This window comes from Planococcus citri, chromosome 4 (assembly GCF_950023065.1).
Source record: "Planococcus citri chromosome 4, ihPlaCitr1.1, whole genome shotgun sequence".
Lineage (NCBI taxonomy): Eukaryota > Metazoa > Arthropoda > Insecta > Hemiptera > Pseudococcidae > Planococcus > Planococcus citri.
Window position 1 is genome coordinate 34,821,291 of NC_088680.1, and position 14,448 is coordinate 34,835,738.

General features: G+C 33.5%; 1 protein-coding gene across 7 annotated transcripts in view; it reads left to right on the forward strand.

Annotated features, from left to right (window-relative positions):
• Hr3 (Hormone receptor 3) overlaps positions 1 to 14,448 on the forward strand; it is a 140,307-nt gene that overhangs the window by 108,946 nt on the left and 16,913 nt on the right. For all 7 annotated transcript variants that reach the window (XM_065360969.1, XM_065360964.1, XM_065360963.1 and 4 more), the window contains one exon: positions 13,598 to 13,825. In XM_065360969.1, coding sequence (XP_065217041.1) covers positions 13,598 to 13,825 — 228 coding nt within the window. The remainder of the gene's footprint in view (positions 1 to 13,597; positions 13,826 to 14,448) is intronic.

A 14,448-nucleotide genomic window follows, 5' to 3' on the forward strand; every position in this document is an offset into this window, starting at 1 on the left:
ATGTACTCGATGCCATCACCTCCGGTAACATTTTAACGGAGAACCGTTAAAACGTGTTGATTTTAGACGTAAACAATGGTACTACGTACTATGCTTAATGTATATACATTAATCTAGGCGAAATGTAAAATGTCACGATGTACTGAATCGTGCCTATTTACCTTGTGTATGCGACGAAGAAGCCTGTGAAAATGGCAACACGCTATTTTTTTTCACAAGTTAGCTGAAGTGTACGTATTTGATTATGGATGTGAAATATGTATGAGCCTATATACATTTTAAAAATATATTCTATTTCTACCTTGAAATCTATAAGAGAATACCTACAACTAATCATAAATAAGATTCGAAGTGTACCTACATACAAACATCGAGCTAGTAGCTAGCTAGAGGTAGGTACCTGCACGTTGAGATATTTTCATCGTCATATAGGCTACTTAAACGGTCATAAAACTTAAGCTATTGCTATTAATCTTCGTGCATCGATTGAGAAGAAAAAAAGAGTTGTGAAGAGAGAGAGAGAGGGAAAGGGAAAGAGTATTCATAAATTCGTGCGCCGTTATTATTGTTAATGAATTATAAATCGAACGGAAATAGATGTTATAAAAATAATAACTACCTTCTGCTATGTACGTAGCCTTCCGGTAAATGAAAGTAATTTTGATAACGAGAAAATAGGTCTAATTGAAAACAATACACAAGTCGACGGTAATTTAATTAACACGCGTCTATTATTATAGTCGAGATATTAATGCGTGAAGTTCTTTCTCTCTTTCCTTTCTTCTTTCTTCGCTGCAGTTCGTAATATTATTACACTAGTACCTCGTTATAAATGAAAGAATATTAGGCCTGGAGAAATGATATGTGTGCGGTTGTGCGATGGTCAGTGAGCCTACAATGTTCAAATGATCGCAACACATTGCGTAATATTATTTTTCTGCATAACTCGGTTCCGAACCGCGCACATGGCTACGCAGAGTTACGGCTCAGATAACGCGACAATCTTTATTAGTTCCGGAATGAAGCATCCACACAACGTTATTATACCTACTGCATCATCATCATACATAGTACCATTATATGGTTTCAATTATCATTTCTGATTTCGCATTTGCAATTCGAAGTGGAAAAATCCCAAAAGCGCGGGTCAACGATGGTGTTTTGGGAAACTCATCCTTCGCCCTTTGCATTAGATTTAGAAGCAAAATGTAGGGACGAGAACTGGCGATGGCGCAAAAAATCAAATCCAAGCTCGTAAAAATTCTCGTTAAATTATTATCGATAATACGTATACTATTTTCATGGCAGTGGGTCATTTATGGATTGGAGGTCAAGGCGTATTTATATCGTACCCTTTATATTATGTGGATGTTTTAGAAATGGGCGATATTGTAAACAAAAATGCTTATAAGCACTATACTATCTTACCCGTCTACGAGTAATTCGACATAATTTCCATAGTACTGTTTTGAAATCTTCATTGAATCGATTTCCAGAAATGCATTTTCCCATCCCCTTTCCTTCCTATTTTACACCCAATGGTTTGATTTTAATCTTGGAAGTAGATAGGAACAATTTTCAACTTTAATACAAATTAATAAATCAAATGGGCAAATCAATTTTTTTTTTCTAATAGAGAAGATCGAAAAATATCATGAAAAATATACCTACATCGAACAAAATTATTTGAAAGAATTATTCTCGTTTGCGAACGAATAATTCACATCTTGAATATTATTTTTTTTTTGCTGAAAAACAAATTTTCAGAGATCTTCTTTCAGCTCTTAGCTCACAAAAATGACTCAAATTCAATTCGAAAATTTTCAGACCCCCTACCCACACCCCCACCCACAAAAAATTCACATTTCAAATTACAGTATTTTTTGCAAATAGGTAAGAACAAAAATTTTGTATCAAATTTTTTTTACTCTAGTTCTGTTTCTCTTGTTTTTTTCCACAACTTTTATAACTACTTACAGAAGTACATAGATTTCAGTGCAGAAAAAAATTGAAAAAGTTTCAATTCAGCACAAACCTCGATTCCAGTTAAACATTCAATGTTCTGCTCAAAATACAAATACCTATTCTGAAACATGATCACACTCTCTACTTATGGAAAATTATTTCAAATTCTACAATTTTGTTTCTATTCACTTCGAAAAAATCCTAAATTTTATCTAAAAATTTATTTTTTTTGTAATAAAAAAATTAAAAAACTCAAATTTTTTATTCAAAAAAAAAAAAAAAAAAATGTGGAAAAAATTAAGACGTTTACGAAAAACATGCAGAGGTACAAAATGTCATAGCATGAAATTTCCTACTGGTGAAAAGTGATCAATTTTCTCCAAGAAACTTCAGTTTTGAAATTGTAGTAAAAAATTGGAAAGTTCGACTTCATTTCTCAAATTAGAAACATCAGAGTTGAAGAAAGTACAGATTAAAATTACCATCTTAATTATTCATTTTTTTTTAAATATTGAATTTTAATTTTGTCAAACACAAAAAATTATGCAAATTTTTTCACCTCGAATTGCGATTTTGGCAACCAATTTAATTGGTAAAATTACGAACATTATGCTCTAATTTGAAATCAGGGGTGAGAATGATTCAAATTATATCTTCTAGATTCGAATAATTTTTTTTTAGCTGTAGGGTTACTCATCTTTTGATGCCTTTTGGATGATCAAATGTCACTTTTGATGACCTTTTTTAATAAGAAAATTACATGGGCCTAAAATTCGACTTTAATGGACGATTTTTATGGAATTTACAATAATTTCATTACTGAAATTTCATCAATTTTTGATAATTTCTACGGTAATTTTACCATTTTTATGACGTGATTTTTAAAAATGATTTCTCGTAACTTTCTGCAACTTTTTTCTCATAATTAAACATTATTGCGATATTTTGTCCAATTTTCATCATGTTATATTAATTTTTAGTCAGTTTAAATTATTTTTATGACATGTCAACAGATTTTTCACAAATTTTTGCAAAATCTTGCATAATTATACTATTTTTTTTTCATTCAAGGTAACTTTCAATACCCCGAAAATAAATTTTGAAACTTTATACGTTTTGAATTCTTGAATTTTCAATTTTTCAATAATCTACTCGATTTATGTAGAATCTCACCCTTTTAACTTTTCAGACACATGGTCGTTTTCTTAATAGTTCATAAATTTTTATACCTATTAGAGTAATTATAAGTGATTTTTATGCTATTGTACAATTTTTAATGATACTATGCTAAAAATTTTCAGTTTTTTTCAGTTATTTTTAAAAAGGGGAGGGGGTGGAAACAGTGCGTTTAATTTTTGCACAAAAATATGACTTTTTGATGTCTTCAATGAGCTGGTAGACACTTTGAGTTGGCAACCATGCATTATGACCGATTCATTCGATTTCGAACGATTCTTTGCTCGGCGTAAACGATGAGTCGGTTTTTGAGTGAATCGTTCGTGAAAGATTCATAAATGATCATTTTCTAGTCCTTCTTAGTCGTTCGCAAACGGTTCAAAGCTGAATCATCGTTTGCGAACGATTCCTTAAATCTCAAATCAACTCATTATTCGTGATCGCGAATGATTCACTTCAAAGCACTTTTTGTTCGCGCACAAGTTGTTCAAATCGAATAGTATCGTCGTTCAAGAATGATTCCTCATCCTTAACGATTCATTTCTGAATTATGATTCCTCACCACATAAATCGTTCACGAATGAGTTGCTCAAACTGATTCATCATTCGTCGTGAACGATTCATTCAAACTGATTATTATTCTGAATAATTCATTCCAAGTCACACATGGTTTGCGAACAAATCGCTCAAAGTGAATCTTCGTTCACGAACGATTCATTCAATCTGGTTTTTCCCACCATTTCCCTGCAATCTATCTCTATTTTAGGGTGCATCGAACGTCTCCCCCGCAATCACTCAAATTAATAATTATACATCAAAATCAACCCTCCTACACTGGTCATTCACGTACGTGTTTTTCTGCGACGAAATCATTTTGAGAATCACTGCCTGGTTGACGCAGCGCACTACTTATACACACGCATAACAATGTGTAAAGACGACGGGACGGGACGATTCAAAGCAGGTAAAGGTAAAACAGATAAACAGTTAACCTCACGCAACTGTGTCTGTTAACTGTTCACCGCTGCTTTACCGTTACTTTATATACTGACTACTGTGTCAATAAAAAATGAAAAAAACCACGAGGGAGAACTGGTTACTATTCTATACGCAGTTATTGACGCTTTATACCATATTTCAGGTTATACCTGGCGAACGTTTAGAAAAAACAATATATTTTTTGCTTCTGGTGCTACACACACGTACCTATACCTATGTAAATTGATATGCAAACATAGAGTGAACATTTTTTTACATATTTGGTCGCATACCTATCTATAGTCATTGATTTATGCAATAGTAGGGACACATATCCTGGCATAAATAAATATACGTCGATGATCTATCGTCAATGAACCTACGTAGGTAATCGAAATTTGCGTCAAAAAAAATAGCAAGAAGTTCCTCGAGCTCTTAATATGAGTATGTACTTGAACAACTGCAGCAGTAACAATCCATACCATGAAACCTTTTCCAATTCCTATATTTCCTATCCCTACCATACCGTTATACCCTGTTGGAAATTCACACTAAATTTAGGTCACACGTTCTGTACACGAAATTCTCCACCTTGGTAACCTGTTGTACTCTGAATATTATTACGACGGAGTTTTAAAAAAAAAAGTTATTCGAATACGTGAAAAAGTACACATACACGAACAGAAGCCTGTTGCCACATCTGTATTTACTCATATAAACGCGATTCCGTATTTCTATCCATAAATTTATGGTCGTATGTACTTCGACCAACACCAACTCCAGCGTCGATGACGTACGAAAAAAAAGAAAACAATATCTAGAACGACGCGCCAACTGCGAAAGTAAAATTACCAGCAATAATAGAAATACATACACGCAAATGTGAGAATGATTTTAGTCGATTAGAGTACCTATAGCCTATGTAATCATAGCTATGTGTAGGTATAGGACACATTTCTATGTTCTAATGTGCTCTCACAGCGAGTACGAGTAAGTACAGCTTATACCTCCTACAATTTGTGGTTACATACTATGGAATGGCACACGTACACGTAGAATCGATAATCATCACGAGTATTTTTTTAATTGAACCAGCATTAATAAGCATTTAACAGCGATTGCGTAAATCATCTCGTCTCTCGCGAATCGACCTTTAAACTCTCCACAGGATTCGAAAAAAAAACTGACAATATTTGGCAACGTTGCTATAGGACTTGTAAAAAAAAATTGCAAATTTTTTTTCTACCCTAAAGAAAAACATGGCTAGAATATTCATCTGCATAGCGACACTACCATAACCGAGATCAGAAATACGAAAATTTCACCGTTTTAATTACTTTGTACGTATAATATGTGGTGTTTTTTCCACATTTAATCTCTTTCGGAAACATTGGTATCAAAGATCAAATTACAAAAGAATTTTTTTAGGTCGACTACGTATTACAAAGATTCTAAACTCGTCGACGAGATAATACCAGCTTGAGGGATGCGAGGCAAAGGTAAAAGGCAATGCACAGTTGCACACGTATCGTTTATTTGATTTTTTTTTCGTACTTACAGGGAACTACATTTATACAAAGTTCACAAAAAATTTTTACACTCATACGTGACACTCTTCAACAAAGCATACATAATCCTATGGTTTGTGCGAAGTAGGAAAAGAACCTATTTATTCGTCAAAAAAAAGGGGAAAATTATAACAAACACGCTGAAAACGGAAACATTGCTGGAATGAGGAAGAGAAAAACCGAAAGCTAGGGTATAATTAGTAACATTTCCATACTCTGTGTTATGCCTCTGCCTCTCGTTCGCTTTTGTACTCGTATGTTGTGTACGTATCTCGTTGACGAACGTAGAAAAGACTACCAAAAAATGAGCAATGCATACTCGTATGTAGGTACTTATGTAGATAGGAAATTCGTAGCATTTGACAAAAGTTCTGTCGTTGAAAACTACATAATATATTGTGGCCTAAGTGCTAGTTAATCGTTTCACGTACCTACTAGTTCACTTGTGTTTGTGTGGTAGGTACCGTAATTACCTCGAGTAAATTGGGTAATTACGAATGAAGACTTATTTGGGTCCAGCCCTCTAAGGCATATGTGAACTGAAGAGTCTTTGAGGTTTATTTCACACTCGAAGCAATTGTTTTCCTCGTATTATGTAAGTTTACATAGTGAGTGAATGAGTAGGTACCTCTACCTACGAGGAAATGTATGCATAGTTTCATTATGATTGCAGATCCAAGTTTTAAAAGAAATGTCTACTGAAAGCTTTGGAAATGAAAATGATTTTAGTAATCAAATAATGGGTTTTCTTCCTTAATACCCCAAATTTTTTTATCCTGAAAAAAAAATACAAAATACAAAATTGATTGTTTTTTAAAATGAAAAAATTTGGCTGGTCAACTTTACAGAGCTGGTACTTACTCATTTTTTTCCAAAAAAAAATTAGTAAATAAATAAAATAAGTTTAGACAGTAATTAAAAAAACGATACAATTCATCTAGAAATTCGAATTAATATTCAATAATGAATTAAGCAGGGCCTTTTTTGTGGGAGAGCGCGGGGGGCTGCGTTCCCCACAAAAGAAAGTTCGAAAATATCGAAAAATTGCCATAAAAACTAAAAAAGTAAACAAATTTGAAAAAAAAAATTAATAAATAAATTTTGGCAACTTTTTCAAAAAATTTTGAATTTTCATTAGTTCAAAATTATTCAAGTACAAAATCTGTCAAAGTTGTCACACTGAAATTTTTGAATTATAGAACAATATCAAAATTTTCTATTTCAAAAAAATTCAAAATTTTTCTAAACAGTAAGTAAAAAAATAATTTAGGTACTTTGATTTTTTTCTCAAAACATAGGGGTAGGGGGAGGGTATAAAAATTAGGGACTTGCAACATCAATTTAGCGTCCTCCATGAAGGAAGGAAATACCTACAAAAAAAGGCCTAGAATTAAGATTTTTAAAATTTTGTCAAAAAACAAGGATTTTGGTAATTTTTGTCAAAAAGTGAAACTATTTTGCCACTTTTTGGCAGTTTTTAGCGAAAAAAGTAATTTTTTGGCAATTTCCAGCAAAAAGAAAGACTGACAATTTTTGAAAAAAATGAGACTTTGATTTTTTTTTTGCAAAAAAGTGACTATTTTTAGCAATATTTTTCAAGAAACGAGAATTTTTGACGATTTCGACAATGGACGAATTGTTTACATTTTTGTAAAAAGTAAGTTTTTGAAAATTTTAGCATCTTTTCCAAAAAAAAAAAAAAATAATAACTTTAGTAACTGAAAAAGTACCTAACCAAAAAAGTTACAAAATATGAGAAAAACAATTCTATGGTACCTCTACCTATCTAGAAAGAAATCACCGAAAAAAATCTGTTTTCAAATTTTAAAAAGTTGAACTATTTTGAATCATTTTGGTAGAAAAGCAAAACTTTGACAACTTTAAGAAAGGGAAGATCTTTTTGTATTATTTCTGGGAAAAAAGTGATACTTTTCGACAATTTTTGGAAAGAATCATTTTTTGGAATTATTTTACTGTAAAACAACGATAATTCTTAGCAAATTTCGCTAAAAAGCGAAAATTTTAGACAATTTTAAGCAAAAAACAAGACTTTGATAATTTGAGCCAAACGCAGCACTTTTTTGAACTCATTAGAGAAAAAACGATATTTTTTGGCAATTTTTTGCTAAGAGCAACACCTTTGGGCAATTTTTGAAAAAAGGTAAGCCTTTTTTATTTTTTTTGTAAAATTGTCAATTTTTGAAAAATCAACAATAGTTGATAATTTTTGGCAAAATAGAGCAAGAATGACAATTCTTGCAAAAAGTAGGACTTTTTGTCAATTTTTGGAAAAAGATGATACCTTTTTGGAATATTCCAGGAAAAATTGTTAAATTTTTGAAAAGTAACTTTAGTAGCCAAAACGTCGAAAAAGTAACCAAATACTTGAAAAATAACCATACGAACCCTGGGGCAGAGCTTTTTAGCAATTTTTGGCCATTTTTGGCAAAAAAAACGAAAGTTCTGGGTAACTTTTGAAAAACATGAAGATTTTTTGGAATTGTTTACAAAAATAGTGAAAAGTTTTCAACGATTTTTGGCCAGAAACGATAACATGAAAAATTTTAATTTTTGGTGACTTGAAAAGTGAGCAAGTACGAGCCCTGATTTCAGGTCAAATTTCATCTACTTTTTCTCAAATTTTTCAAGCCGTACAAAACATCAATTTTTCCAGCCACCTAGAATGGAAAACGAATTTTTGATACCTCCACGTGCTCGTATTATCTTCTCTTTCTTCTGAAACCAATTACTGCACCATCTCGAACAAAAACTCGACACCTCCCACACATTCATTTTTCATTTTCATTTCGAGTGATAACGTCCAGAGGTCATTTAACCTCGGGCCTATTCTATTACAAGACGCAGATGAATTACCTGCATACTATGACGACACCTTATTCATCTCGTACATTATTCTTTTACTCATAACTAGAATCGGACTACATATTGTGGCGAAAACAAACTAACCAGTAACCAGTCGTCAAAAAAAAAAATTTCGTCGATGCGGAATTGAATCGCATTTTTGTACTTTAAAAATCTTTGCATCGTTTAGATAGTTTACATTCGTATTCATACGTAATAGTATAAGTACGAATATGTATCTGTATCTGTATACTATACAGTACAATAACTTGACCACCGACGCAGCAAATGCAGGCGCAGGCGCGCGCTTTACTCGCGTACACATTTGCCAAGATTATGGCGCATAGTAAACAAACACGTGTTTCGAAATTGTCAGCTTTCACTGATTCGTAGCATATATACTGGTACTTCTTATACAGCCTATAGTAAAACATATTATACGTATAGGTAAGGTCTATACGTATACGAATATAATGCGGTTGTTGAAGAATATCACAGCATTATGCAGTTCTGCACTGCAATCGCAGCAGCCATCTGCCACTATCCGGAAATAATTTGATAATTTTCTCGCTTCGACGCTAAGATACACAAACACGCCGCACCGGTTGCCACCGACGACGGCCGTTGGCAGGCGCCAAGTTTTTCACAGCGAGCTCGAGAGGTCAGAAATCTCGTAGTCGCTCGTCCGTATACATTTCTCGTCTCTCGTAGCAAATTTCGCACCAGGTCCACGTACTGATCGTAGTCATAAGTCAGACTTTTCAACGTGGTATGTCTCTGTTTCGCTGGACGTGGTGCGGTGGAGTTCTTCGGCTCAGCGTATAGAGTGCATTATGTAAGCAGCTCAATGAAGGACGTTGATACGCGCCGCGGCGCCGAATTATCAATCGGCCGAAGGTGAAGAGGATACACGCAGATATACCATCATCGTCGTCGTCATCATCATCATCATTATTATTGAAATTGTGAAAGTTGACAATAAGGGTATATTCTCGTTTCTTATCGCCAACACGAGCCCGTATTTTCACGTAAATTTTCCGTCTGCGTCGTCGCCGAAGCGGTGGTCGAATTTAGTGGATTATCTTTCAGCTCAGGCTCCAGCAATAGTTGATTCATCTTCTGTGAATTTTCATGAATTTTACTCCACAATCGGCATCATTCGTTGTAAGGGTGGCCATTTCGTTTTTTGGATTTCCAGTTTTCGATACGATTCTCTTCTAGCTGTGGCTGAAGCCATAGACGATTCTTCGTTGAATCCCTCGTAGCTGTTCTTCTAAAAGATAACGATGTTATGCAGGGTTCATGTTGCGTATACAGCTATATTATTATGTTTTACTTAAAAGCTGCATCATAATGATATATTATCTTGAGCTTGGGCCAGGTTACCTTGCAAACGTAAGCGTGTTGTTGCGCTCGCATATCTCATATTCGGAGCCGTATACGAATGTATTCGCTTCTGCTGCGGTGAAAGTAAGGAAACAAACCAGATCCTCGCTGTCCCCAAACCACCGATCGCGAGATCGCGTCCCGTCGCGGCGATTTTTTTACTTACGTAATCGGGCGCGAGCTAACAATTTATACTGCAGTTTAGAAAACGTCTACGACATTCGTGAATTTTTCTCGCATAAACATACAGACAGCTACATCTGCAGGATATACATGTAAAACATATTATACACATCATATACATACAATACATTCAGCGCTAGTGCTCGTATAAATGATTTCTAATTGTTCGTATCGAGCATAATTACTCATATTCTATGTACAACATACATGTTCAACGTTTAGGTAGCAGTAGCCTATATTATCTATCTTTTGAAACGACGAATATAAAAAATGAAAAAAAAAACACGACGATTGTCGTACAGTCATGTTGGTCGCAGCTGAGCGCCGTCATCGTTGATATGTCGAAATTTCCATCCAACAAGGTTATAACAGGCTACAACATACTCTGGGCGCACGAAAGTCTTCGTTTATATGTATGATGATATATCGCCAGGTAGACGAAAGAACAGATACGAGAGGCGGGGTAGTGTGGTAAACGAAATTTCGAAACTTTGGTATCGTCACGGCCATCGATACACACGCGTGATGGCAAAATTTTATACCACCGAATCATCATCCATCGATTGTACACAAGAGTAGAGGAAAAATTCATTAGAAGAATAATGTAGTATGTTTCATTGTGCATTATGCAGTTTGGCACCTCCCTGTATCTTTCAATTCTACTTCCATGATAGTTTTGTGATGTAATGCAGAAGATATGGCAATAGAGGTGATGCATGGATCTACTGCAGAAATCATTTTCCAGGCCAATTTTTCAATTTTATATACACTTGGAAAGGAGGGAGATGAGAAGGTTCAGAGGAAGCTTTAAATTTATTTGAGGCAGAATTTTTTGTGACCAAAATGTTGCCATTTTCAAAGTGGACTAGAAAAAATGAAAATGACGAAATAAAATAGAAGTTTACTGAGGAAATGAAAAAAAGGAAAACTTGCAATTTTGACAACAAAAAAACAGTACTTTGTCGACATAGACGGAAAATAGGAGTCTTTATGACAGTTGAGGCAAAAAAAAGATCTTTCTGACAATTTTGGAAAAAAAATCCTTTATTGAAAAATTTTGAAAAAAATAACGTAGAAGGATTTTTGATAATTTTAACAAAATTGGAACTTTATAGGCAATTTTTGAAAAAAGCAGAAAATACTTTTTTCAGCTAGATAAGGTAAAAATTACTACTCTTTGAATATTTGAGCAAAAAAGCGTGGATTCCTCAGCAATTTTTTAAAAAATCAAGACCTTTTGAAATTGATAAAAAAAACTTGCTTTTTGATTATGACGAAGATTTAGGCATGCACGTCGACAATTTTGACAAAAAAGTGCCTTTACTCGGCAATTTTGGCAAAAAAAATAGGAAAAAAGAACTTTTTTGACAAAAATTAGAACTTTTTGATAATTTTAAGAAAAAAAGGGATTTCTTGATAAAAAAATAGGACTTTTCTGGCAATTTTGGTAAAAAGCAGCAGATATGAATGTACTTTTTCAATAGCTAATGTAAAAATCAATGATTTTTGAATATTCAAGTTGAACAAGCAGGAATTTATTAGCAATTTTGATATAATAGGTATTTTGCTTGGTGTTCATAAAGTCAATTAATACAGGGCTCGATTTATTTATTTATTTATTTTTTTTCAAAACAAAAAACAAGGAAAACTTTGGTATCTAATTAAAAAATTAACAAAACAAGTGCAAAACATTTTAACATGAAAAAAAATGACCAAAAATCCAGAATTTTCAATTTTAAATTAAAATATTTATTAAAAAAAAAAAAAAAAAAACGATTTCTTTGGCAATTGAAGTAAGAATTTTGGCTACTTATTTCTGGCAGAAAGCGATATTTTTCTCAAGTAATTTTTTGGTTAAAAAAAAGTCGAGTCTACACGAGACTATTGTCAATAATTTTAGCAAAAGGGAGGACTTCCTTAGCACTTTTTTTGGCGAGGAAACAAAGTGAGAATTTTTGAAGATTTTTTTTGAATTTTTGTCAAAAAAGTTAACTGTTAAGGCTGCATTTTTTTTGACGAAAAGCTGGATGTTTTGGTAATTTTAGGAAAAAAAGCTTATGGAGAAAAAAAAACGATATTTTTTAGCAATTTTTCTAAAAGCGAGATTGTCGATTTTCTGCAAAAAGCAAAACTTTTTGGCAATTCTCGGCAAAAAAGTGGCACTTTGCAATTTTTGTCGAAGAAGCAATAGTTTTTTATAATTTTGATAATTTCTTACAATTCTTGGCAAAAAAAAACGAGATTTAAGAAGGGCCGAGATTTGAAAAAATTGTATTTGAAAAAAAATTTCAAAATGGCAACTTTTATCTTTGCGTGACGGAAATGATAATGAAACTTCTCGACCCAAGCGAGGGCATTTTTTAAATTAAAAAATGAAGTAAAATCCGAAGTTTTACCAACTTACTGCTTAAATAGTTGGCTAATTTTATAAAATTCCCTGATTTTGGAGTAAAAATTTTGAATTTTACTGACATTTCTACGAATTTTCAGAGCGGTGAAATTCCCTGACTTTTTCCGATTTTCCAATTTTTTCGGAGAATGGACACTACGCATATATACCAACGTTTTAAATTAGGTAATCGACACAAAAATTTCAAATAGAAGTTCGGCAGTAAGATTTGTACGAGAAAATTGTGTAATCTGTTTTGGTTTCAAAAATAAATTCATCTTTTTGAGATCAAAACCGGTCAAATTCAAAATTGAATAATTTTTTCGAAAGCAGATTTTAAAAAAATTATGGCCTGGGTTCTTCAATAAGTAGGCCTTCTGAATTATCTACGAGTAGTCGAGTACGTTTTATGTGTATCAAAATGCTTTGCTCTCATGAAAATTTTCAAAACGTCAACCCCTTCGAATTTGAAAATAGGCAACATATTCGTCCAGATTATACATATCATTTCTTTGGGAAAATCGCACGAAAGAATATTTTTTCCGAATGAAAATGCCATCTGGTGAGGCAAAAGTGATATAGATTGAAAAAAAAATGAATCCTTTAATTTTCGAGTTGAAACAATTCTCTTTACGGTTCAAATACCTACTGATCTCTTGTAACAAATGACGATCTCTTCAACTGATGCCGAAAAAAACATTATCTACCGAAAAAAAAAGGTCATGTAATAAATGGCATTTATAATTAAACTATCATCATAATACATCTCTCATAATCTAATTAACACTCCACTCGTAAATACTCGAGTATTTTATTCGACCCCATCCCATAATGATCCCTTTAAACCGTGTATCTTTTTGGAACCACTATTATTATTTTTTTTTCACGCGCGGTATCGTTTAGCAAAAGCTTCTCTTTTATATATTATTTTTTTTACGTCGAGCTTTGGCTTTTCTGCTATATTATCGCGCGGCGATAAAATACGAATTCTCATCTCGGTATAGTAATTTTTTTCTATGCTCTATTTTCCGGAGCGTAACTGTTTGGCGACGACATTAATGGATTTTTTCTGCTTTGTGTGTTTTTGCAGCTCAAATCGAGATAATACCATGTAAAGTTTGTGGCGACAAAAGCAGCGGCGTACATTACGGTGTCATTACATGCGAAGGCTGTAAAGGATTTTTCCGGCGCAGTCAGAGTTCAGTAGTAAATTATCAGTGCCCTCGAAATAAAAATTGCATCGTAGACAGAGTAAATCGAAACCGATGCCAGTTTTGTCGTTTACAAAAATGTCTACGGCTCGGAATGTCCCGAGATGGTAAGTTTACAACACTCGTATTACATTTATGGCTTATATACGTACACACTGGCGAGTTATTTTAATTATCATATTACTGGTACCAAATATACCAATTCAACCCTCATATTTCGCAATCAAGAGTGGAGCTTTTTCTACGAAAATTTCATCGAACGTAGGCAGGCACATCTAGGTATTTATTATACAACAAAGGGGGTTTCGAAGGGAACGCGGAAATGAACTACTTCTTAAAAATAGGTACCTATCGCAATCTCGTATATAGAACCACGATATACGATGCACAAGTTTAAAAAGCACCAAGTTTACCTCTACTATAGCATACACGAGGCAAGTGGACGAGGCACGAGTACACATAAAGTATGTGAGTACGTAGATGTTTGTACATTGTACACATAACTACCATAGTGGAACGAGTTCGATATTCTTTGGCTAGCGCGATATTTTCGTCTCTGGGAAGTGCTTTTTTATGTAAATAAAACCATCGGCTAAACGGCGCAACGCGCGAAAGCGAGAAAAAATACATAGCAGGCTATAGTTTTAATGCATTTTACTGTAGGTACTTTTGAACGCCACCGTATCGGCATTTTAACGTTAATAGCAAAACGAGGGACAGACAGGCGCGT